Raw genomic sequence first — 27,547 nt, forward strand, 5'->3', positions numbered from 1 at the left:
GTTACTTTGGACTGCCCACTGGTATTTTTGACCCTTCTGCCTGTGTATTGGATTACGCTCTTGTCTTGCCTTGGATATCACTGTTTGTTGGAGATCGACTTTGCCTGTCTGACTACGTTCTGTTAAATAAAGCTCGCAATTGGATCTATTCACACTTCAGACGAGTCGTGTTACATATACATTGTATAGTTTTTGTATATTTTAGGAAAAAATATACAGTTTGATTTTATTGATCTGTTATTATTATTGTTATTATTACGCGTATGTCATTTTATTTTGTTGTTGTTCCTGTTTTTTTTTTTTTTTTTTGCACTGTCAGATGAGGAATTACGTAAAAACATTTCACCACATAACATCACATATATGTAATATTTACGTGGCCATTTAAGAGCCCTTGATATCTCCCCCTACTGAAACATTTGTTCCAGTTTTTTCTGCTAAAGGAGGATATGCAAGTCAACATTTGAAAAATGTATTATTAATTGAGTCAGATTATGTTTGTCTATTTGTGAGCTGAAATAAAATTAGAACATATTTTATTAGTTATCAATGCAGAAATTTTGGATATTCGGAATAGTGTATATTTTCACAGCCTTATTCTTGCTACTATAGGTTTAAGAACAATCTAACTTGCAAACATAAATCATAAATGTTCTTTGATAAAGATAAATAAACCACTGTCAGAAACTGCACATTGGTAATGCATAATAATAAAACATTAAGATTTACTGTTTAACATAAAGTGAACAGTAAATGTAAAAGCGTGTTGTACTCTAAACACTCAAAACACACACACCAAAAAAAAAAAAAAAAAAAACTGCGCAACTCCCACAGACAATTGTTATTTTTCACGCATAATATTGTTATGTTTTGTCAGGAACTATATCTTCTAATGTTAGAATTTCACTGAATAAATTCGCTTATTTCTGTGTAGTGCTTTATTGGTTTTGTAAACTGATTAAATTTCCCCTTATGCCGCTATATTCTCTCTCTCTCTCTCTCTCTCTCTCTCTCTCTCTCTCTCTCTCTCTCTCTCTCTCTCTCTCTCTCTCGCTCTCCCCCAAAGACTCCACTCTATTCCACTCTAGGGAGTAACGCACACTAGCACATTTAGTATTGACGAGATCTTACATGCACCAAACAGACTGGAGTAACTGGCGCAGTAATGAAGGTTAGTAAAGCTGCTTAAATACAAAATGTTATATTTATTTCCAGTGATATGAATTGTGAAAGGAAGCATTAAACAGTGGTTTTTTTTTTTTTTTTTTCCTAAAGACCCTGACAGTTCCCGTAAGCTCCAGGTGGACACTGTTGCTGAGTGCGTATCTGACGCTGACTGCGAGCGCAGACTGTGGAGAAGACTGCGCGTTCTGCTCGCAGCAACTGCCTCTTCAACTCATAAAAATACACTCAATAGTAAGTCTACTGTTTTAATGCATATATACACATATATTAATAAAACCACGTATATGTGAAGAACAGGGATGAAAACAGGTTACTTATTTAAAGTTCATTCGCGTAAAAATGCAAAAATATATATTAAAAGTATGGCTGTCTCCTGATCTGAAGCGCCCTTTTGCTAAAGGTTTATTAGTACATTTTATTTAAGCTATTTGCATACTTTTTTTTGTTTTTTTTTTTTTTTTTTTTTTTTTTTACAGAAATCTTGTTATATTTGTTTTTTTGTTTGATAATTTCATTAATTATTACAGCACTCCCAAGAAGCTAATTTGCCAGATAGTCGTTGTAAGACATTATTAAATTAGGTAATTTATTAGGTAATTCGTCTATAATGACTTATTCGTAAAACGCTGGAAGATGATTTAACTCTTGCTTGGCAAAAGTCGAACAGATAGTCGATTTTTTTTTCCTGACAACAGTTCATATATTCATATGTTTATAGGTACGGGTCTATGGTTGTTGAATTTATTTTCAGGAAATAAACAGTCATTTGAACAGTTACTGTTTACACTCCTATTTATCGCCGTTCATGTCAGACTGTCTACTAACACTGTGAATATTAAATAATTTTACAGCCTTTTACATGTTTAGTAGCCTATAGAAATTTATGGATTTTACAGCCACATGTAGACTATTATTATGATCCTGAATTGATCTGAGGGGAAAAAAAATATCTAATGCTCTACCAGACTGTTTGTGAGACAGATCACCACTAGGCTGCACTAATTTACCTTAAATCCGACCTTAAAGAACAGCGAGTTGAGTCAAAATTGCGTAGTCGGAACTGAAAGATTTTTTTTTTTTTTTAATTATTATTATTAATGTTGTAGGGAACGTACAAAACAAAAATGCAATGCCAGGGGTGAGTACAACTGAGAATACAAATACAGGTTACAAAATCAGGAAAATATTATGAGAATGACACAATGAGACAGTTTTAAGGGCTTATCAGAACTGAAGATGTTCTCTGCTGTTAATATTAATCATCTCTAATGGTTCAAAAGAATAATGATGTGATCAAGTAAGATTTTTTTTTTTTTTTGCCAGAATCTTATACATCTTTAAAAAAGGCTATAGGCTTACTTTATTTAAAGCAACAATATATAATAACTTAAAATGTGTTATATGTGATATATGAATGAAACTAGTATTTCTGCCTGCAGGTCATGGAGAGTAATTCAGTTTACCTGGAGATTACTGTAAATAATGGGTTGCAGTGCATAAGGTTGATCCCCACTAACATAGAAAATATCCAAACTGAAGTATTTGCTTAAATGTTAAGTGTTCAAATAAATACTAGCAATTGTAATATTTTGAATATAAACCCTTGACATCACTTTTTATTCAACTGAATATGACACACACAGATACAACGATTTCAGAAAAAAAAAAAAAAAAAAAAAAAATCATCTCTTTTCTATACAATGAAAGTTCACGTACAACATATGTGAAAAAATATGTCAAGCTCCACCAAGTATTGTGTTGTGTTTTGTCTTTTTGGAGCTTGGTATGAACATTGAGTTATTGTAATTATTATTATTATTATTATTATTATTATTATTATTATTAGATAGATAGATAGTATGAAGGAGTGAATGTAATTACAGATTTTTCATTTTTGGTTGAATATGGTGTTGTTGTCAGTGTGTCATCTAAGCAGCATGTCAGAAAATTTAATGTAAATTATACATTTATTGTCCTGTTATTTGTGCTTGTGTTATGGACTTTTAATGTTTAGTTTTTTGTTCCATGTGTTTCACTTGTTCATGTGTCAGATCTTGTTGTTTGTTTCAGAGGTTTGTTTTGTTGTTTTGCTTTGTTTCATTTATTTTCATTTTGTCTTGTTTTGGTTTGTCCTGTTCTGTTGTATTTGTATTTCATTGTTCCGGTGTTTTGTGTGCTTCTGCTGTTTTTACAACATTAAATCTGAGATTGGATCCTGCATTCTTCATGTTTCTTAATTCACTGAAGTTTACTGAACAAGTCCTGACCAACAATGAATGCAGCAGATGAACTCATAGGCTTTCGGCGAGGTATGAGCACCACTAAGGCCTACACCAAAATGTTCTGTAGTCTGGCTGTTTTTTTTTTTTTCCCTGCTGTGGTACTCTGATCTGCCAGCATCCCTGTGGTCTCCTTCTCTCCTCTGGTGATCTCCTTCTCTGTGGTGGTTTCCTGCTCCCCTGGCACCTCTGTGGTGTCCTGTTCCTCCATTGCCCCAGAACCCAGGCCCACTTTCAACTCATACACTGTAAAAAATAAAAAGTTGAGTTAACTTAAAAAATTAAGTTAATCTGCTGCACAGCAATTTTGAGTTTACTCAACTTTAAAGGAGGGAAGTTGTGCCAACTCATATATAAAAGTTCAGTGAACTTCAGTGAAGCTGAGTGAACTACCAGTCAGAGTTGGCACAACTTAGTTCTTGAAGTTCAGTAAACTCAAAAATGCTTTGCAGCAGATTAACTTAAATTGTTAAGCTGACTCAACTTAAAATATTAAGGTAACCAGCTGCAAAGCTTTTTGGAGTTTACTGAACTTCAAGAACTAAGTTGTGCCAGTAATTTTTTGCTTGAAGTTCAGTAACCTCAAAAAAAAGCTTTGCAGCCGGTTGCTTTAGTATTTTAAGCCAACTCAACTGCATTTTTTTACTATTTAAATGTATAACTTTAAATCTTACATCCAGACTCTAAGCCACATTGTATGCTCCTCCACATCCTTTAAGAATACAAATGCATGCAGTATGAACAATACTGTAAATATAACACAAACAAGATTTTGTCATCATTACAGAAAGTATTTATTGGCATTCTGCAAAATGAACACAATTTAGCTTTTCTCCACTCAAACTATGATGTAACTAGGATGTGACTATTTACAATAAAAACACTCTTAAACAAAAAACACACACTTAAAAATTATTTTTTTAAGTGCCAGAAAAATGTAACATTAAAAATATTAAAATTCTGCAGCCTTAAGTAAAGTTTTAAATCAAAAGTCACAAAAAAACTTTTATATAATTTAAAGGAAGCTAAACTTTACCGTCATTTAAACATTCATCTTGCTCCATCTATTATTTTGGTGCATCCATAATGCAACAAACACACTGGATCAAGAAGCAAAATATTTCAACTATTAACACAACACTTAAAGGAATAATTCAACCAAAATTATTCTGAAAATGTGTCATTTACTCACTCACATGTTGTTCTAATCCGTTGTTCACACTCAACACAAATTAAAATATTTTAATGAAATTTGAGAGACTTCTGTATTGAAAGGCTGTTCACCCAAAACGTCAAAGCGTTCATAAAGAGATCATAAATAATTAAATAAATATATAAGTTAATATGAATTGAGCAGTTTAAGTCTCCTGAAGAGACGCAATTGTAGGGATGCATGAAATAGGATTTAGAAAATAGTACATTTGAAAATAGTTTATTTTCATTAATATTAGTATATTTATACCTTTGATACTAGTTTTACTTATTAATATTATTTACATATATTATCTATTAACATTTTTGTTTTTCCTATAATGTATTTTAGCCTGTATTAGGGTTTTACACACTCACACAAAAACTAAACAAAACAGCATGTAGTTTCAGTTAGGTACTTTTATTTTTTTTAATTGACATGAACTTGAAGCAAAAATGAAAATGCTCTAAAAACAGTTATTGGCTAAATACAAATAATAAATGACAGTTGACAATGAACATGAAAAAAATACATCAGAAAGTAAAAATAGAAATAGAAAATAAATGACAAAATTTCCAGGAATAATGTATCTTCAGGATCCTCTGTGATGCCTTTATATAAGCAGTATGCCCTTCAAAATATTAAAAAAAGAAAAAGTGATTTAAAGTGGGATCTTAGGATAGTTTTATATAGCTTTAACACTTAAGCATAGACTCAAGTAATAATTTTAAGAAAAATCTAACAATGAATAAACTCATTACCTCTATTACTTAGTGGAGAAGAGAGTATCCTTAACCGAACAGAGCTGGTCACACAAAAAAGAACCTAAAAAAAAGAAAAAGACATTATTGGCAATGGGAAACAAGTTACAATATGAAAGTTAATATTTTATAGACATTGTTAGAAAGAACTTCACCTGTTGAAACTGTGTTGATAGTCTGTGTAGCTGGATAGTTGATGTCCAGAAAATGAGTAATGAGGTGTTTTGACAGTTACAATTTTTTTTTTTTTTTTTTTTTTTTTTTTTTTTTAAAAGCCAGGAATAAAAAAAAAAATACCTAAACTCGGTTCTAAATAGACCTTTAAAGAACCATCTTTTTAGAGTGTACTTATAATGCAGTGCTAATTGACATATCTTTTAAGCTATCACTGTATAGAAAACTAAAATATAATACAATTTCTGTTTTTTTTTTTTTTAATACATGTTATATAAGGCTCAAACTCACAGCACTTGCAGAGATGGAGCAGCATTTAGTGTGAAATGCGTGCTGTGTAATGTGATCACGTCTCTTCAGAAGACTTTGTTTAAACCATTCGATTCTTATGTATTTGTTTTACAATCTCTTTATGAACATTTTGAAGCATCAGAATTTTAGGTGAATAGTTTTTCAGTGAATGGACAGAAATATCTCAGGTTTCATTAAAAATATCTTCATTTGTGTATTAAAGATGAACAAATGTCTTATGGGTTTGGATCGACATGGCTGTGAGTAAATGATGACAGAATTTTTTAATTTTTTTGGATGATCTAAATTAAGCCAAAGAGGACAGCAACAGCAGTGGTAAGGCCATGTATATATTCCAACACAATCTGCGTCTCTAGTACTACATCCTAGGCACCTTTAGGGTTGAATGGATGACAACATCATCTTCCAGTAATAGTTAAGATGCTCATCTTCATACCCTTGGTGTGGACATCCTCTGGCTTTGTGTCCTGCAGTAAAAAAAAAAAAATATATATTTCCTACTAAATATTGACATTACATGTTTAAAACATAACAAAAATAATAATAATAAAATTCTGGATAAGGACTAGTTTTTACCAGTACAGAAATAAGTCAGAAATAATACAAAAAATACATGTATAAAAAAATACTGCATATCTTCACTGTATGGAATAAACTGACTCTTATTGAAGCTGCTAAATTTGTTCAGTCAAGAGGAGTGAGTGTTGTCTTAGCTTTTTATTTATTTATTTTTTTTGTAACATTAACGGAACAACTATCAGCAGGTTTATGACGCTAACGTAATAATCACATTTTGACATAACTTTATGTGTATTTGACAATTTAAGCGAACTAAGCTGCTACAGAGAGATGAATCTGTGATCGCATATTTTCTGCACGCTTCGGTTGTGTCAATAAACACGTTTATCATCTTACACGTCTTGCACTTTTACATATATGCACCAGTATCGCGGATTCACAAAAAACCAAAAAAAAAACAAAAAACAAAACAACAACAACAACTGTGTGCCAGATAAACTAGTAAGTTATATCGCCTAGCACAACGAAATACAACACATAATTAACCTCTATCTGGTTAATTATATACTCGTTTAATCGACATTTGAACTGTATCTATAAAAATATATCTGTATACATACCTTGCAAATGCTAACATTAGCTGATCGTGCTTGGAAAAACAAAGCTAGCTAACTAGTTAGCCGACAGACTTCATTCAACAATGTTTATTCTTTCTTTAAAGAACATTTACAAACCTAACTGTGTAGTTTATTTGGCTTATTTTCTATATTAAATCTGGGCAGAAAGAACTTACCTTAAAAGAAGACATCCACTCCCTTTGCCATGGTTGTTTATATTTGAAGCAGTAAACTCCGTGTATAGTTCAGCGACGGCACTTTGCGCATAGGCAATAATGTCAAGTTGACCGCTCAAATGAAGAAATAAAAATACTGAGTTTGCTCAACTTTCTTATTTGTGTTCATTGAAAAAAATATAGTAAACATTGAGTTAACTTGTTTTTATGTGTAAACTCAACATTTTGCTTAAAAATGTGTCCACTTGACTTACATTTTTAAACTGAGTGAACAATTTGCAAGTTGGAGTTTTTACAGTGTAATCCAGGCCGAAACAGTTTTTCAAAACTTATTTTGGTGTCCTTTGGCATGACGGGAGAGGGGAGGTGGTATATATATGCGGTATATAAGCCCTTGTGTTTAACTTGTTAATGTGTCAGGTCTTGTTTTTACATGGAGCTTACGTTTTGGCTCAGTTTTGTTATGTTTCCTAGTTCCAGTGCTTTGTGTACTTTTGTTATTTGTACAACATTAAAGAATGAAAAACTGGATCCTGCTCTCTACATGCTTCTAATTTCACCAAATGTTATAACATTTAAAAATTTATGTTTTTGTGTTGGAGAGAGTAAGGTATTTGTGTATTTTGTTCAAATTCAGTATGTCATTCTGTATTAGTGTTTCCATGGTTTCCCACAAGCTTAGCAAACACTCAACACCTACTCATCCCCATATCACCCAAAACACACTTGCTCATTTGCATATTGCCCAGTTATAAATTGATAGATGAAGGGTGAGGGAGAAACAAAATGTTTGAGCAGGCATTTCATATCCTCTTTTTGACATTAGTGTCTGGCCAAAAGAGACATCCATTAATTTCTGAGAATGTTCTGTTTGTCTCATTGACTATATTTTCACATTTTTCACAGGAATGTGTGGTGGAATGTGAGGAGCATCTGAATGCAGGCAGCTCTTGGAGTTTGTGCAAACGCTTTATGCAGAATGCTGATAACACTCCTGAGGGTAATGGAGCATCCACAGAAACTGAACACTTGGACACCCAACAGCACCCAGTAGACAAAAAATATGGTGGCTTCATGAAGCGGTATGGGGGTTTTATGAAGCGTTATGGAGGCTTCATGAAGCGTTATGGAGGATTCATGAAGAAGACTGCAGAGCTCTATGGGCTGGAGCCAGAGGACGTTGACCAGGGCAGAGCAATCCTGACTAATCATGATGTTGAAATGCTGACAAATCAAGTTGAGGCTGATGGCGAGAGGGAGGAGGAGGCTCAGACAGATGTCCTTGATTCAAAGGGAGGAGCACAGGGTGTAAAGGGTATGGCAAAACGTTATGGGGGCTTTATGAAGAGGGGACAGCTTTATGACTTGGAGAGTGAGGTTAAGGCATTACAAAAACGATATGGGGGCTTCATGAGGCGTGTAGGTCGACCGCAGTGGTGGCAGGAGTCTAAACGCTATGGAGGCTTCTTAAAACGCTCCCAAGAGGAAGATGAAAATTCATCAGAGATAGAAAAGAGGTATGGTGGATTCATGGAATTTTAAGATGGTCTTTTCTGCTGTGCCCTAGTCCACTTCCTCTCTAGCCCCTTAAATACCACCTGTGAACCGACAGAGGAAATACGCTTTAAATGCGGTCATAATGTATTAATAAAGTGTTTGTTATGTCTTTATTGTGGTAATATGATTTAATGTGAATAAAACTTAAAGACCTCAAAGACCGTGGATATATTGTCTTAACATTACATATTGAATCTGAATTCAAATTTACATTTACAAGTTGTGTAGCAGATTTTAATAATCAAGATTACCTACTTCTGACTGATGCTCTATCACAACCATATTTTTCCTTTTTTAATCAACACTACAATTCTGGTTTGCATGGGACATTCATTAAGTCTTACAAGAGGAAAATTTTAAAGAAAATAAGACAGACATTTACTTCTCCAATACATTGTGATTATTTCTTCATGACACTGGTCTTACACAGATGTATATTTTTTTGGGTACCAGTCTGTCATCTTGTCATCTGCTGTATAGCTTGAATAAACTGCTCGAAACTGCACTAGAATGTGCCTCTTGAATAGAAATGCCAATCCTTTGTGCATAAGACATCAGCATTCTCTGATTGAGGTTTGTGCCTCAGCAGCCTTTTGTTTTCGAGTAAAAGCAAGTTGCATTACCTCTTCTAAACTGTGCTGAGATTATGATGATGTCTCTGGACCAAGTATGTTTATTTGAAAGTGCCAGTGTAATTGCATGTTTTATGATGTGAGTAAGCAGTGAAAAGCACTTCTACCAATGGCATGGCTATCATGAAGCTCGTACATTCAAGGCAAGAGGCAGTACACTTTCAGGGGGATTTGAATTTGTGAAACAGTTTTCAAAATTATTATCCTGCATGGAAAATTCACCATGCAAGGACTTTATTATACAGATTTCAAGCACCACTAGTGTGGTGAAGCAATAAACTACAGCATGTTATCACTGTCTCTATTTGAGAGTGCTTTACACATAGCATATCTAAGCCAGATGTCTCTTACCTTTGATCCTTAGCATAACCATAACCCTACGATTGCTAAACAAGAGCTCTGCCAGGCATTAAATAAAAGTCTAATGTATTTTGTCTATCTTACTGGGCATATAAAATCAAAGGGTTATCAAGAAAACTGTCCATAGTTCACTCATATGAGTAACGGAAATTCACAGCAGAAGTGTATCTTCTTCCCAAATCCCACTTTTACTACACTAATTTTCACTTAAGGACTATGAAAGTCAATGATATCGAGACAAGATATAACCTTTGTTCGGTGAAAAGTCACATGAAATTCACACATACATACACTGTTTATTTGAAATGCAATAACCTAATAACTGAATGCTTGCGCAAACCAAGGATGATACCTGTACTGACATAACTATATTAACATCCACAGCTGGACAAAATTCACTGTTACTCTCTCTTTCTCTCTCTTTTTTTGTAAGCTGTATATTGTTATGATTATGGTGTTAAATCATGCCTCCAGGTCAGATAAGATCCAGCCCCGGATGCCAGATCCTCTCAGAAACTATCCGTTTTGTCTGGAAACAGAACAACTAGTCAGCAAAATTTCCTAATACCCAAACCTGTTAACATGAAGTATTGTCTGGTATCCAAAAACTGTATTAAATTAGCAGTTTTCTATCAGCCCAGAAGTTTCAATGCTCAGACTTCTCTGACCAGTTCAAATCCCACAAGTAGTGTTACACCAAACTGCTTCATAACAACATCCCATATCCCTTTTATCTGTTATTCATGAAGATAAACATCCCTTGAAACCACACATCATAATACTAAGCAAAACTGGAAAAATTCTGCAAAAAACAACAATAATATAAATGACTAATAAATAAACAATTAAAATTAATACATAAAAATACATTATTAATATATATGATTATATAATTAAACAGAATAATACAACAAATAAATGATTATAACTGAATGGAATTAATGAATAAATAAAAGAAAATAAAACAGGTTGCTCTCTTGAAGCAAAACAACACACACACACACACACACACACACACACACAGTTAGCATTTGATGATCCTCAGATCCTTCATCAATGTTTGTGTGAACAGACCTTAATCATGTATAATATTGTTACAGATCAAGGTTTACCATCCTGACAGTGCTGGCTTAGATAAGATTCAATGCCAGAAAATAGGGTTCTGAACACAAGTTAGCTAAATTCCATAATTCTTTTATAAAAGGAATGTTAACCCAGTTGTGTAAATGCCTAAATCTTCCACCCACCTATTAATTTCCCCACCATAATCATATGAGCTGCAGCTGTAATAACCACATGGATTTATTTAAGACAGCTGATGAAGGTTTATTTAATAGTCGCTTCGAGCAGTTAGTTTATTTTCTCCTATGTGTGCGTTGTTAAGGAAGCCCGCGGGCGTCAAATGGTTAAAAATATGCCGCGCCCATCACATCCTGTCCCGTTAGTGCTCTCGCTACACAAATACTGAACTTTGTCTTTCGGTAAACACGAAGTGTAATAATTGGGCAGTCAGAGCGAAGGTCAATAACCAACCACTCGGTTAAATGCTAAATGAATGGAGCAAACCTGTTATTGTATTAGTGAGCGCTAATCGAAACGAGTGAGGTAAGACAGCAGTATGGTTGTTGCGCATTAATAGATAACGAGTAAATGCGATTATATAATAACTTTTGCCTAAATTTGTGATGTCGTCGAAAATTTACAATTGTTGATGTAAGTGAATAAACTTTATAACCGTATAACCCTTTCGTCTCTAGGATCTGTTCATCATCATCATGAACTTTCTCTTGGAGACTCTTCAGGTGCTTTTCATGTCACTTGTCTACAGTTTAGAAGCTTTGATTAGGTTATTTATACCGACTCGAAAGAAGAATGTGTCCGGGGAGATCGTGTTGCTGACCGGGGCAGGCAGCGGCATAGGTCGCCTCATGGCCCTGGAGTTCGCGCGCCTGGGCGCGCGCCTTGTGCTGTGGGATATTAATGAGGACGGTAATAAAGAGACTGCTCTTATGATTAAAGAAACGCACGGAGCGCGAGCGTACACATATACTTGCGATTGCAGCGACCGGGAGGAAGTGTACAGAATCGCAAACCAGGTAGAATACACAGTTGCACTTAAAGACTATGAGTAAACTATAAGTACACCACATAGAATCTTCCGTTTACATACTTGTGTAGGTAATTGCAGTATACATAGTTGAGCAGTATAGACATAGGCCTAAACACAGTATTATTTTATTTTATTTTATTCACATTCATGACTTAGGTGTATTAAGATTAATTAATCTCTAAATTAATTAATGTGATAATGTGATTAGACTTTTAATTTATTTGATGTAAAAAAAAAAGTGGCCTACTTTGACCTACTGACCTAAGAAAAGACCTACACAGGTGCCAAATTTGTAATGACCATAAACATTATGACCATAAACAGTGTACATTTTGAGTACACTGTAAAATGTTTCATCTTTAAAACCATGTCTATTAATAATTTAATGGTTTCAGCTTTTCTTCTTTCAGATTTTCTTATTTAGAAAGTACAATCAAAATGTTGGGTTAAAAAAAAAAAAAAAAATTAAATTAAAAAAACACCTATATCAACTGTTGTGACTAACTTCTAATTTTGGCACCTATTGATATTTTCAACTTTAAGACAACATTAAATGCTTAAGTGTTCCATTTTAGTGAGTTTACATTTTGACAATCTAATATGATCTTGTGTAACTCACGACTTCCCCTTGTTTTATTAAGGTAAAGCGTGAGGTTGGTGATATCACAATTTTGATAAATAATGCAGGAATTGTTACTGGGAAGAAGTTCTTGGAATCTCCTGATTCACTCGTAGAGAAGTCTATGGAGGTCAACAGTCTGGCACATTTCTGGGTATGTCAGTATACTATCTGTCTGTCTGTTTCTAAATGATGCTGAAACAAAGTATGCATGATAGCCTAAATCTCCTCTTAGACGTACAAGGCATTTCTGCCAGCAATGATTGCTGCTAACCATGGTCATTTGGTCAGTATTGCAAGCTCCGCTGGACTTATTGGAGTAAACGGACTGGCAGGTAGATGTTCTCAGTTAACAATACAAATCTGTCACTTAAAAATAAGTACACATTTCAAATGACAATTTTGCTTTTGAATGTTTTGTACAGATTACTGTGCAAGTAAATTTGCTGCAGTTGGCTTTGCTGAGTCAATGGCACTAGAGCTGCTGGCCATGGGCTGTGATGGAGTGAAGACCACCATAGTCTGCCCATTTTTCATTAACACTGGCATGTTTGATGGTGCCAACACAAAGTAAGAAACATACTGTTTCTAAAAAATAATCACATACTTTTCCTACCTACTTAACTAAACATTTTCTATATTGTTCAGTGCACTGTTTTCTGTGATAAACCTTTGGACATGGCTGCATAATTCATGAATGCTAGATCTGTGACAATGTAGCATGCACAATCTGCACCAGTACAACAGAGAAGCATGTACATTTACATTTATTAATTTCTGTCATGACAATTCTCTGAGAGTTTAGCATGGTAATATACATGCCAATGCGTGCACAGATATGCTGCTGTGAGCATGTAGAAAATACTGCTGCTGCACATATAACATAAATGAAATAACTTCCATATATAACATACATAAAATTACCCATAGCAGATGGTGGAGCTGGGAAAGGTCGAGGGTTTCTAAGCGCACTGCAACTGCTACAGCAAGCACTGGCTAAGCATTTAAATGTTGGGCAGCAACCTCATTGGCTGCTGATGCAAAAAGAAACCAATCAGCTGTGCCATATGAATGATGTAATCATATCAGATTGAGTTAGAACCTATTGGCCTGCGCCATCTACAGTTTTATTACAGAACTTTGCGTGTAATAGCTACTTTTATCCAAATCAGCTTACCAATGAGGAATAACAAAAACTAGAAGTGTATATACAAGAACAAATAAGAAATGGTTAGCATAGAACATAGAGATTTCTTATTAATACACAGTATTCCACCGGTGAGGAACAATGTACATGTAATTCTCTAATACATGGGAAAGTGACGTGTCTTTTTGTGGTGGTACCATGAGTCACTGCTCACTTAACAACTCCAGGCTTTTGGAGGGGATGCAAATTTGTTTAAGTGGAGGTAAGGGAATGCAGAGCCAGTGGCTGTTCTGCACACAAACATCAGATATGCAGTGCACTTAAACATGCATTACATTGTTATATAAGATGTTGAAAAACTTAAAAAACATTTTTACCCAGGGTCTGCATATCTATAGAAAAAACTTGCAAATATCAAAGACATTTAACCTCAACTGCATTTTGATTAAATAAGAGTAATGTGAGTTTGTTTAAAATAGAGATGCTCATGTAGGACAGACAGAATATGACAGAGGTCACGTAATTGCCTTCACCAGTGCCTTCTAAGATCTGTGTGTGAGTGTGTGTGTTTTCCTTTCATTCTCAATATGGAAGAATGTGTGTATGTTTGGAATTTGTTGCTATTCAAATCATCTAACTGGGTCACAACCTAAAGCTAGGTTACAGGTCTGTTTGTAGACAGTAGTGAAAACCAATGCTAAATGAAATTAAGAATTGTTTTCTAACTCTGTCACAACCAAAAGGTGGGTTGCATGTCAGTTCAATACATAAACGCACTGAAATTCAATGGTCAGTTTTCTCATTCAGCCTATGTCATGTTAATAATTTTGCATATTGTAGGGTTTGTGTAGTTCATTTGATTTTTTTTTTTTTTTTTGTACATTTGTTCAATTTAAAACTAAAATATGTTCAGCAAAGAGTGCTACAGTATTATTAGTAACTACAGGCATTTTTTAAATTAGATAAAATATGTCATAGACAGACAGAAGGAGCCTGGGAATGTGTAGGACATTTTTGAATGATGGATGTGCTAGTATTTTGAAATTCTGTGAGTGCAGATAATGAAAAAAAAAAAAAAAAAAAAAAAAAAAAAAAAAAAACAAATATATATATATATATATATATATATATATATATATAAAATATATATATATATGAAAATTCAGAAACACTCTGTCTTTGTTATCTGATTAGCTTGGATGTGGGAAGTTAATTGCCACTTGAGAGTAATATTTGTGCACATTGGGATGCCTTATCTTCCTGTAGTTTCTCTTATCTGTGATGTAAATGCCTTCAAAGACATAGTGCTCATACAGGTGTGTGTGTATGTGTTTTGCAGATGGCCCAGAATTATGCCTATTCTTGAGCCGGAGTATGCATGTAGGAAAATTGTGGATGCTGTTAGAAAGGATCAGGTTTATCTTTATATCCCTCGAAGCATCTACATTGCCATTGCTATGAAGAAGTAAGTCATGCTGGACCTCAGGGTTAAAGATCTACTTTAATTTTAAGGTTTAAAATTTTAATGACAATCCTACGCTCTCCATTGACTTTGTATTGTGCGAAGCTGCCTCCTTGTCATTTCTGACTTATAACAAAAAGCAGAACTATGTCTAAAAGCTGCTAAGTGACAATGTGTACAGTAAACAAGCTAAAAAACCCAGAACTATGTTTTTTATAAACTGTCGACCCCCAAAAAGGACACAAATAGTTGTGAATGTCAGGGTATTTGATGTTGGGCCATTCAGTTGGATCATTTCTCCAACAAAAGGAAGATAAGGAAAAGGAGCACTGACACAGACCAATCAAATTTAGTTTCTCAATATATCTCCTCCTCTCAGGTTTACATAGTGAAATAATCCCTTGACATGGTTAAAAAAAATGATTGTTTCCTGTCGTGATTAAGTTTCCCTCCAGTGGGCAAAGTTTGTAGTAATATGACACGTTGCACTCCATTTTCTTGCTCTTAAACGCTCTTTTTGGGTCGACAGCTTATAAAAATGTAGTTCTTTTTTTGTTTCTACAGCTTGTTTACTGTACATTTTGTCACATAGCAGTGTTTAGACATTGTTCTGTTTTTGTTATAAGCTGGAAATGACAAGGAGGCAACTTCCTGCAGTACGAAGTCAATTTTTCTTGCTCTGACAAATAAACAGGAATAATGTCAGTACAGGTAACACTGTGAAAGTGTACACATTGTTCATTACAACATTGTGACAAAACGAGACAAACTTATCTTTTAACCTCTGATCTTGAGTTGTCTTTCACCTGTCTCTTCATAAACAGTATGACGGACACTGAGTCTTCTTCTCAGTGAAGCCAAAATCTAAAGCTGCTTTCTGGTTCATGTAAAAGAGAAATAACTAAAAAAAAAAAAAAAAAATGGTCTCATTTGTGTGTGTGTATTTCACTGTGCATGTATAACATTTTTCTTTTCTGTCTTGCTTTTCTCTGTCACAGTCTTTTGCCCACTAAAATGGGTGTGCTGCTTGGTGAATATCTAGGAGCGTTCAACTTTATGGCTAAGTTCAAAGGTCATGGAAATAAGAGCAAGTAGTTTCTACCACCAGAGGAATGGATAAACAACCAGTGGACCAGTTGGACAAATTGCAGAGAGATGTGCCAGAAACAAAACAGAGCACTGCCACAAAGTACCAAGAGAGTGAATGGAATAGTTACACATAAAACAAGCATGAAAGCACTTCTTACATTCATCACTGTTTTAACCATTACAATCACAACCAGGTTTGTTTGTTTTTTTGTTTTTTTTTAATAACAGCAATAAACTTATCTAGAGCCATTTGCACTTAAATTGCACCCTAGAAAACATTATGATTAGGAAAAGCTCTCTTTGGCTTTAGAGATTTAATATTGTAGATGGTTAAGATGATTTTTTAATTTTTATTGTTTTTGTCTTGTTGACCAGAACCAAAATACCTTTTAATTACTTATTTAATGACTGGCTGTATCTTGGAAGCAGTTGACTTGGTTTATTATTATGGCTCTTATTAATAAATGTATCTTAATTATTATACTGGTGTCACAATCATCTGTTCTAGGACTCTTATTTTGATGTTAATTGCTTTCCATTGTCCCTATGTTCTCAGTTCCTGTGCTTAGTTCCTGTGTCCTTGGTTGCAAGTGTTCCTTTGTTGGTTTCCAAAGTTAATAATTTGCCGTGTTTGAAATTGCCCCCTATACACTCATTCACTATTCCCAACATCAGTCCACTAATATAGTCCACCTGAAGGAGTGAATGAAAGAGAGTGAGCAAATGTAGACACTCAGTGCGCCAGAAGGGCTCGCACTTTTGCATAGATTGTGCTTGCAGTTTAATAATAATAACTTAAACTGGCATCTCCAGCAAAAATTGAAAACTTTATCTCGAACTCTGTCATGGAAACTAGAATGTATAAAGGATAATCAAACTATTTAATAATCAATTAAAATGTAAATTTAAACCTGTATGTTATTATATTACACTGTACCCACATTGGACAAGTGGTTTGGAAAATGGATGGATGGATGATTCAGCTGCAAGAGCCATCTTCTGGTGAGATGCAGGAATTTATTCGGCACGACCCTCAAAGTGCATTGGTATTCTCTAGTCATTAAGTGTACATCAGCTGTACAGTGGTTAATGCGATGCATAATAGGATTGAATAAGTGCACTCAATAACATGGTTTTGGACACCACTACAAATAAATGGCTTTTGCTTGAAACAGTGCACTGTTTAAGGGCATGGGGGTGATTTAGGACACAGGTATTCTGTTGACTTGTTATCCTATTTAGTTGTTTGTTATCTCTTGTATTTATAGCCCTGTGTTTGATTTATTTGTTGATTGGTTATTGTCTTTACTAAGCAGATCTGTTCCATGTACATTTTTTTTATACATGTGACTTCTAGGATTATATATACAGGTGCATCTTAAAAAATTAAAAAAGCACATGTAGCAACTTCTAGGACAAACCTGTTCTAGTTTCAGACACTTACCAGTACTGCAGTACTTCAAAGTCTTGGTTTCCCACTGTAGGCACACTTCTTACTGTGTGTCTGTTCAGTGAGTGACTAAGAGGACCAGTTTATTTAGTTGAGGCTGTGTGCTGTATAAGACAAAAAATAAGGCCACACAGCTAATTGCCTTTATCTTATGTCTATGGTAATTTTGGCAGACAGTGTCTCGGTTATAAATCTTGGGCCGTATGCATGTCAAATGAGTGTTAAGATTAGATCTCAGCTCCTAAATTATTTAAAATAATTGAAGTTATCCTAACCTAATTAGGAGCAGAGGTGAGACCAAGTCATTGTTTTGCAAGTCACAAGTAAGTCTGGAGTCTTTGCACTGAAGTCTCAAGCCAAGTCCCGAGTCTACAATATGTCTACAATGCCAGCGCCTTCTGGAAATTGACAGTGCATGTAACTGTCACCCTTCGGCAGAGACTACTAAGAACCAATGAGACCTTGTGGAGGTGACTTGTGTTGGTATATCAACAAAGAATGCTGATGTAGTCTCTAAACACTGTTTGTCACTGGTGAAGTTCTTGTTTGTAAAGTGTCAACACTTCTATCTGCTGCGGAGTTCACGGCATTGTTATTTTTGTTGTGTATACCCCATGTGCTAACACCAAGGATGTTCTTCACGAACTGTACAGCTTTATCAGCAAGCAACAAACCAACAACCGTGGCAGCGTTTTTCATTGTAACTGGTGACTTCAACCAAGTAAAGGCAGTTTTATAGAAGTTCTGCCCACACTTTGCCAAAAAGGGAATACACTGGACCTGGTGTACACAACAGAAAAATACAACACAAAATAATGCACACAAGGCTCTCCCCCACCCCTACCTCAGGTACTTGGATCACATCTTTGTTATGCTAATTCCAGCATACAGACCTATTCTCAAACTCGCCAAACCGGTTCAAAAGCAGATCACAGTATGGCCAGATGATGTTACCTCAGCACTACAGGACTGCTTCCAGGACACATACTGGAGTTTAAGCTATAGACGCAGCCACCTACAACCATCTCACTGACCAGACAACATTGAAACAGTGACTGCTTACATCTAAAAGTGCATTAATGATGTGACATATGTGCCAACTAGAAGCCGTGGCTGACAGCAAATGCCCACTGGCTGCTAAAGAGCTGGGATGGTGCATTCACATCAAGATATGATGCTGCCCTCAAAACAGAAAGAACCAATCTAAGATGAAGGAGCATGTGGCAGGCCATTCAGACTATCAGCACTGACCTGTGATGATGACACATCCTTCCCATATGCACTCAACTAGCTCTATTCATGGTTTGTACAGTTCATGGTTTTCAGCTAAACTGAAAGACAAGCTAAACTGGCTGGGCCTCAGCACCTCATTCTGTAATTAGATCCTGGACTTCTTAACCAGAAGACCCCAGCCAAAAAGGTGATTCTGTGTCCTTTACAGAAAGATTAAACCCTTCCCTGAGCATGCTAGTAGCATTATCATGGCTTGTGGCATTTTACCCAATATTCATAAAGCTTGTAACCTTCTGCAGCTTGGTGATGATGATGGTGATCACGAGAATGATGACATTTCCGACCACACATTACAGAGTGTTTCTGGGAAAGGATCGATAAGGGACTGCTTTGCTAACTAACATTTTGGATAGGCGAAACTCATTGACAAAAAGAAACAATGCACAAATTTGTTATCATCGTATTTTATTTACTTAAATCATAGTACAATCATTGCGTAGTATTTAATCGTATCAATTGTAGTTTATAATATTCATATTAATTATTATTATTTTTTTAATGACTCTATGTCATTCTCAGGGGCTGTGCTTGTCATGTGTCCAAAGTAATGAAGGAAGGTGCAAAAAAGTTCCAAAAATCAAAAGTTAGAAGGGGCTTTTGCACCTGAGGAACCTTTTCATAGTTCCTAGAACTATTGTGGAAGTAACAGCTTTTTTTGCCTTTTGGCACAGCAGTAACTAGGAACGGTTTTAGTTCTAGGAACTCAGTTTGGGGGAGAGTAGGATGTTCAGAGTAGGATCTAAGACTGTTTTATAGGAACTATAATTTTTAAAAAGCCATGTAAGCATATTTACCCCACGAACAGCGGAAACAGCGATAACGCCATTTAGCTGTTGTCTGCAGTGTTGTGTTCTTTTCTCAGCCTCTGTGATGTGTAGCACTGCAAGTTGTCATAGATTGTGTCTCTTAGCCCAACTTTTTGCACTTTCAATCACGTAAATTGTGCGTTTACATTCCATCTCTGTTATCATGAAACACACAACACACACCAAAAACAGCTCTGATCGTGGCGTCCTCCACTTACCGGTTGTTGACGTTTGTAAATGCTGTGCATAAAGATGTCACGGTCGGCCACTTGCTGCAACCTAGGAAATGGCTGAGGGGGAAATTGGATCTCTAGGAACCACCCTGCTGGTTAGTTCCTATAACTAAGTTCCTAGAACTATGTGGTGTGAAAGCACCTTCTATTAAATAAAACAATTTACTACAAGTTAACAATTCTTCTAACTCTTGCATGCTCTTTAAAACATTTTCCTCCCTCCTTTGTCCTTCTCCTTCATCAACTCTAACAGCTGACTTTTCCACGTTCTTCATTAATAAAATTACAATCATCAGTGCACAATTCTCCACACCATTAACTGAAAAAACATCTTACTAGCGAAGATACAGTCGCTCACATCCTTCTCTCCACTCTCAGAGGAAGAAGTCTCCAAAATCATCCAATCATCCTACTCACTAAAAAATGGGTTAAAAATAACACAACTAGTAAGCCAACTATGGGTTGGTATAGCACCTTCCCCATCTGTGGGTTATTTTAACCCAATGAATTGGGTTAAAATCCAGTTGGGTTAAGAGTTACCTAACAGTTGGGTTAATTATTTATATTAATTCACATCAGTATTAATTAATTTATATATTTATTATACAACATTACTTAAAACTACAATATGAAAATAGTTTGTTTTCAAATACAGATTTTAAGTATGCAAATAATACATTTTTAACAAATATTTTTTAATATAAAATAGTTTTAGTGAGTACAGTAAATTAAATGTTTACAAAATAAATGAAAAAGAAATCCTAAACACACAAATGTGCACATACAACTGACATATTTTCAAGATGTACACTGAATTCAAAACCAACCAATGTGTATCAGTTCACATTCAAACACGCACATGTGCACATACATTACACAAATGAAACAAACATAACATATAAACATATGACAATAATAATAATAATGAAGAAAGTAATAATTATAATAATAAACAAACAAATTGCTGGCTGCTGGACCCCTACTGATGATCAGTAAAATAAAAGTTTTCACTAATCACTAAAGTTTTTGAGTTTTTGCGCTGAAGGAACTCCTCCTGAAATATTAAAGATTGTGTGCAGCAAAAACTTCCACATGGGAGCAGAGGCTTTGGGTAGTTGATGTACATGTCGAAAAGTCTGAAACACAGATCCACTGCTTGTAGTAAGGTCTCCTATTCCATTGCCTCCCCACTGAAAATCATAAAAACTTGGGAGAAGTTCTTGGAATTAGTACAGCAATGCTGGTGTCATCCAGTAGCATAAAATTTTCTTAGTCCACTCTTTCCTCTGTGATAAGATGAAGCAAAATAAAAAAAAAACATTTTTCAGATAAACTAGTGAACTAGTTAGAGCTGCTCAATTATGGCAAAAAATATCATAAACACAATTATTTAGCTTTATTACTGGTAGGTATTATGTGCAAAGTCATGAAATCAGTCATTTTAAATATTAGTTAAGTTTTACAATTATCAATATTTAATCAAAAATTAGCACTAGGTTAACTAATTTGCATAAATTTTACCATACTTACATATTGAATGATTTGGTTGTTAAGTTTGGATGAAACCTTGAAATGAACGAAACCCTACTTACCTTGAAAAGTTTCAGTTAACCTGCAGAGATTCCACTGTTGTAATTTTTCCTTCACAAAAGAATCCATTGTTGAAAATATAAGTATAAACACATTTAGTAAAACACATTAAAAAACATGCAAATCTGTCATAGCTTCATAAGAGAAATGGCTGTAATTAGAGCCTATTCTAAAAGATGCTTAACAATATTCAATATGAATAAACCATAAAAACACTTTTAGTGTTATTACAATTAATTAGTGCTGGTCACTTTCCAAACGCTGTCCTGATTTGACTAGCAGGTGTCACTGAACGCATTGAATCATTTTGCGGAGCAATTGGTTTAATTGATTCGAAGCTTTAAAAAAAGCTTTGTTTCTCCCATCACAACTTTTTATGGCAGAACTGGACTCTTTTTAGACTTTTCTAACAGAGAATTTACCACATTTTAGCACTTCTCACTGGATTAAGCTGGTCTGAGCTGCCACTGTGCTACATACTGGATTGACAAGTTAAATGGTCTGTGCAGTGCGGTTCAAATGAATGCCACTGACGCATTTAGCATTTGCCGTTTCCCATATAAAAAAAAAAATAGTGCAACCTAACAAACCATAGTCAGAACAAGTCTGGAACCTGTAATTAACTGTAAAATAATATCGCCAACAATTTTTAACCTGGCGTAATGGTAGATAGTGATTTCAGTAAAATATATAGGCATATATACATTTCACCACACATTATTAACGTTGAGTTACTGTAATACATCTCTAAACAGTTTCGCTAATCGTTCTGTTAATTTTTTTTATTACTTTATAACTGCTAGCAATCTAAATGGGACCGCTATTCATTTATAATTGATCTCATAACCCAACATAGTGAACCAACATGTGTAACCTACTGGTTGGGTTAAAAAAATAACCCACAGCATTTTTTGCTGTGTACTACTTGTCCGCTTGATCTTATTCCAATTTCCTTCAAGCCATTTCTATTTCAGTTGTACCTGCACTCACTTACATCATTAACACATCCGATCACACTTGAATCTTTCCCTCGCCATTAGAACAGGCTTTGATTACCGCACTACTTGCGAAACCCACACTTAACCCAGTACTCTTAGAAAACTACAGAACGGTATCCCTTATTCCATTCATTGGAAAAACACTTGAAAGAGCTGTGGTTAGCAAAGTATCTGCCTTTCTCACACAGAACAATCTATTTGACAGCAACCAGTCTGGCTTCACAAGTGGACATTCAACCGAGACTGCTCGGCTCTCAGCTGTTGAAGTCCTAGAACTGGTAAGATCCTCCCGTCAATCCTCGTGGCAAAAGACATCTCAAGAAACATGGCATCACTAGGTTCTGTCATTCAGAAACATGAATTTTCATACTGCTCTTCTGATGACACTCAGCTCTACCTCTCTTTCCATCCTGATGATCCAAGGATAGCAGCTCGCATCTCAGCATGCCTAACAGACATTTCTTGCTGGATAAAGAACCATCACCTTCAACTCAACCTTGCCAAGACAGAACTTGGCAAGGTTTCACAGACCACAAGGTTTCACAGACCACATTGTTAGAATTGTCCGGTCCTGCACATTTGCCTGCTACACTCCTTGTTCAAGCTGTTGTTCTGGCCAGTCTGGACTAATGCAAGGCTCTTTTCCCAGGCGCTCCAGCCAGTTCTATCAAACCTCTGCAATGAATCCAGAATGTGGCAACATGAGTAGTCCTTAACAAACTAAAAAAAGAGCACGTCATTAACTTCTTGAGCAACTTGAGTTACAGTAGCTCATCTGTTGGATTGGACCACACGGGCCAGTCCTTCACTCCCCACGTGCATCAATGAGCCTTGCTCACCCTTGACTCTGTCAACCGGTTCACCACTGTTCCCTTTCTGGGACCACTTTTGATAGATACCAACCACTGCAACATCTCACAAGAGCTGCAGTTTTGAAGATGCTCTGAACCAGACGTCTAGCTATCACAATTTGGCAAACTCGCTAAAATCTTTACGCTTGTCCATTTTTTCTGCTTCAACTTTGAGGACAAAATGTTCACTTGCTGCCTAATATATCCCACCCACTAACAGGTGCCGTGATGAAGAAATAATCAGTGGTATTCACTTCACCTGTCAGTGCTCATAATGTTATGCCTGATCTGTGTATATAACCTTGCTACATGTACTGATGTAGACTAACCAGGGCATGTCACAGCATATTTTTGCTATTTTGTTGGCTTGATTGCTTATATTGTCCTCATTTGTATGTCACGGATAAATGTAATGGAAATGTATTTTTATTAAAATAACCAGTCGTTACGCTAAGACCCTTCTTTCTCGGCTGGGATCATTTACAACCGCATTTGGGATCATTTGAAGCCGCATTTAAACTACATTTTGGAAGTTCAAAATCAGCGCACCATACCGGTCTATTATATGGAGAAAAATGCTGAAATGTGGCCTCAAAAAACATAATTTCTTTATGACTGATAAAAGAAAGACATGAACATCCTGGATGACAAGGGGGTGAGTACATTATATGTGAATCTTTGTTTTGGAAGTTGACTTCTCCTTTAATTAGTAACCATAGTGTTAAACAAATGGCAGGAAAACAGAAAAAAACTAAAGAGACCAACTAGATAACTAAGGCAGATAAAACAGGAACTGAACACAAACAAAAATAAACTAAAACAACATAATTGTTACAGTGCTCTGTGCAGCCCCTGTATCCTGTGAGGCAGAAGGCACATTTGGAAGACACAGGGAGACATCCAGAGATGATAAAGGAGATGCATCGGATAGAACGGGTCCAGCATCATCTACACAGTGCAAACAAGTTTATTCAATCCCAGTGTTTTTTTTTTCTTGCATGTAGATTAAAGTAATTTGTAACAAGTTACAAAACAGGCAAACACATTATCACACATATCATTTTCATTACGCCGTCTTTGTCACTCCTTGTAACTTCAGTTTGAGCAGTATAGGATATGAAATACCTGCATTGCCACAAATGGGAGGATCATTCCCAGGATCTCCTTTACAAACTCAGCAATCTCAGACATAGGATTACATGGAGAAATCCGCACCTGCTCTGCCACCACAGTAATGAACAGAACACCCAAACCATTATCCAACAGTATCACTAATTTAATTCCATGCCCTACCCGACCTGAACTGTTTGACTCATTTATTTTATACCTTGTGTAACACAAGCAATAAACCATTAGGCATTCTGAGTTAAAGCATTTAAGAAAAAATAACAGACATGGAGCCCAACATGTTAACAAATAAATAAAAAAAATAGAGAGAGAGAGAGAGCATGCAACGAGAGAGTTACATTGACTAAAAGCGAACATAATAAGTAAAGCTGACTAAAAATCACAGTTTGTAAATGAATAGTCCCCATTTCATCCGACAAAGTTAATTAGATTTGTTAGCACAGTGGCTATTAAATTAGTGGTTAAAATTATTTAAAACAAACAAAAAAAAAAAAAAAAAAAAAAAAAAAAAAAAAAAAAACAGTTAAGGATGTCAGTGTAGAAATTTGTAAAAATAGTAAATCTATATATTAATTTTCGAATCTTTACCCACCTTTCATTAGATAGTCATACGCAGCAGTTGTTTCTTACCCATTAGCCATTAACATTTGTATTTGAAATAATTCTTGCATGCGAGCCAGCAGACAGCATGTGAGTAGGGACGCCAGCCCTAGTACATTTTCTTCCTCTTGACAACATCATAAACAAAATTATTTTATTATATTAATTGTTGAACATTTATTTACAAAATTATTAGAAAAAAAAAATGTTATATACTATTTGTAGCTAATGCAGTATTTAAGTTAAAAATACAATAAAAGTATTTAAAATTTAAAATGGTGGAAAGAAATAAAGATTTTAATATGTAATACCATGATACAGCCACTACTGCTTGTATGGCCACATATGTATATAATCCCTAAGAACAATTGCTGAGAACAGTGTTTTCAGACATAAGAAGGCCTTACTTTTAGTTTTATTTGTAGATTTTTTATTTATTTTTTGACTGTAAACAGAACAATCATGACTATTTTTTAAGACCATTAGTCTTTTCTAATCATGCCCAAGGTTTTTTTTTTTTTTTTTTTCACATGGCAAGTGCCACAATGCTCACCATGTTCCATACCACTCGGTTAAAGTAAATAATATTATTATTAATAATAATAACACTGTCAGAAAAAAAGGTACAGTTCTGTCACTGTGGCAGTACCCTAAGGTACAAACTGAAAAGGTACAAATATTTCAAAGAACTAATATGTACCTTTAAGGTACTTATATGTTCTGTTTAGGGGTAGGTATAAGGTACAAAGATGTACCTTTTCACTTTAGTACCTTGGGGTACTGCCCCAGTGACAGAACTGTACCTTTTATTTCTGAGAGTGAATAATAATAATAATAATAATAATAATCCGTTTCATTTCATTGTTGTCACATGAATCTCTGGGTTCCTCCAGATGCTGGCTTTTATAACAAAGATCTTCCAGGAACCACTTCAGTGATAACAGAACTTACAATAACCCTTTTTTGAAATCTGAGTTCCTCAAACAACCCCCAAAGCACTCTGAGGCCTCAGTGTAATGAAAAGAACCTCAGAACTGGAAACAAAGTGCTTCAAGGGTCCCATAAGTTCCTGCAATGATTGTAATGGATCCTTCAAGAACCATATTATGAGAAAAAGAGCACATTAAATACATTTTGAGGTTCTTTGAGCACTCAAAAGGATATCTGAGACACATTTAGATTTACAGTGTAATACACTCCACATTTTAAATAAATAATAAATTTACACCACTCAGACAATTCCTCTTACCTTACTGGACAGAAAACAAGTAACATGTTGATTTGCCTTTGCCTTTCTCTTTGAATTCATTAATGAAATGAAATAAATTAAATTAAATGCACTTTGTTGTCCCCAAAGGCAAATTTGTTTTAGATTCAAGGTGCATTTACATTGAAAAAATACATTGAAAAATTGTCTAGGTGGGGCACCGCATCCAACAGTTTTAGCATACATTCCGGTATGATTTATCCCAGTATAACAAAAGGAAAAATATTAAGACTTGAAACATTTTAAATAAAAATAATTGATAGTTCAAATAGTTCAAGACTGATGACGATTCCCACAAAACTATTTTCTGCAAGAACTCCTATAAAAACAAGCTTCTTCAGAAAGTGTCCATTATAAAACTTTCAGAGGTAAGAATGTGTTGCTTTGTGTTTTTAACCTGTATTAACTCAATATTACAGGTTTTTTAAAGGGGTACTGAACAGCTGAACAGCTTAGACAGTGTTTCAGTACTGCCACGCCCCTTACCAAAGCAGAAAGTTCTGTCTGATCCATTATAATTAAGGATATATTAAGATATATGTGACGGAGGGGAATATGCCACCGCCTTGTGGGGGAAATATTAAACCCTTACACCTAAGGAAGACTGAGTGAGCAACAGGATCTTAGTCCCCCCACCCAATGCTTTAGGTCTCAGTACAACAAGTGGTTATTGGTTGGTGTCTATCGTGTTGCGGTGTGGTGCTATAGATGAGGTGTAGTGGGCTCCAGGATTTACTCTATACACGGTGGCACCTGGAGTGTGTGTGTGTACAGATGACTTTAAAGATACTAGCTTTCAACTGCAAAACCCACCTTCTTCCAAATCTAACAGGATAGATGAGACGCCCCCACTCCTTAGTGTAAAAGACTCAATTTGGTAACCACAGTTTTAGTTTAACTAACTAGAAATATCCAGATGAAAAACATTAGACTCAAGAGACAGAATAAATTACTTCTTTCTTTAGTTTCTTCACAGGAAAAGTAAAGGTATTTCAAATTCAGTAAATTTGGAGTAAAATGAAAGATTGACAACAATAAAGAAAATATAAACAATGCGTTAGTGTTTTTGTTGCAACTTAAACAACAATCGGAGTTCTTCTTTTATGGCACTGAAAGGTTTCACATTCACAATCAGTGTGA

At 35.2% G+C, this 27,547-nt stretch overlaps 2 protein-coding genes and 1 long non-coding RNA gene across 3 annotated transcripts; 2 read left to right on the plus strand and 1 right to left on the minus strand.

Annotated features, from left to right (window-relative positions):
• Positions 1 to 1,059: 1,059 nt before the first annotated feature.
• penkb (proenkephalin b) lies at positions 1,060 to 9,275 on the plus strand. Its single transcript, XM_051113654.1, has 3 exons — positions 1,060 to 1,171; positions 1,276 to 1,416; positions 8,122 to 9,275. The coding sequence occupies exons 1-3, from the start codon at positions 1,166 to 1,168 to the stop codon at positions 8,755 to 8,757; spliced, it is 783 nt and encodes a 260-aa protein (XP_050969611.1). The 5' UTR covers positions 1,060 to 1,165; the 3' UTR covers positions 8,758 to 9,275.
• LOC127167533 (uncharacterized) lies at positions 2,779 to 7,698 on the minus strand. The gene is made up of 3 exons (XR_007827996.1): positions 7,216 to 7,698; positions 6,277 to 6,370; positions 2,779 to 3,710 (listed from the first exon to the last, which is right to left on the minus strand). It is a non-coding gene; the product is annotated as an uncharacterized LOC127167533 (long non-coding RNA).
• A 1,918-nt stretch (positions 9,276 to 11,193) lies between the features above and the next one.
• Positions 11,194 to 16,672, plus strand: sdr16c5b (short chain dehydrogenase/reductase family 16C, member 5b). Its single transcript, XM_051116068.1, has 7 exons — positions 11,194 to 11,369; positions 11,522 to 11,860; positions 12,516 to 12,647; positions 12,729 to 12,828; positions 12,919 to 13,063; positions 14,980 to 15,105; positions 16,101 to 16,672. Exons 2-7 carry the CDS (start codon positions 11,540 to 11,542, stop codon positions 16,195 to 16,197), a joined length of 921 nt encoding a protein of 306 aa, XP_050972025.1. The 5' UTR covers positions 11,194 to 11,369; positions 11,522 to 11,539; the 3' UTR covers positions 16,198 to 16,672.
• The last annotated feature ends 10,875 nt before the right edge of the window (positions 16,673 to 27,547 follow it).

This window comes from Labeo rohita, chromosome 7 (genome assembly GCF_022985175.1).
Source record: "Labeo rohita strain BAU-BD-2019 chromosome 7, IGBB_LRoh.1.0, whole genome shotgun sequence".
NCBI classification, from domain to species: Eukaryota; Metazoa; Chordata; class Actinopteri; order Cypriniformes; family Cyprinidae; genus Labeo; species Labeo rohita.

Excerpts from the sequence above, each read along its gene's own strand:
- penkb (XM_051113654.1), top strand. Across the intron at positions 1,417-8,121 it reads TCATAAAAATACACTCAATA|GAATGTGTGGTGGAATGTGA; the intron begins GTAAGTCTACTG and ends CATTTTTCACAG.
- sdr16c5b (XM_051116068.1), top strand. The coding sequence starts at position 11,540 with ATGAACTTTCTCTTGGAGACTCTTCAGGTGCTTTTCATGTCACTTGTC. Across the intron at positions 11,861-12,515 it reads TGTACAGAATCGCAAACCAG|GTAAAGCGTGAGGTTGGTGA; the intron begins GTAGAATACACA and ends TGTTTTATTAAG. Across the intron at positions 13,064-14,979 it reads TTTGATGGTGCCAACACAAA|ATGGCCCAGAATTATGCCTA; the intron begins GTAAGAAACATA and ends TGTGTTTTGCAG.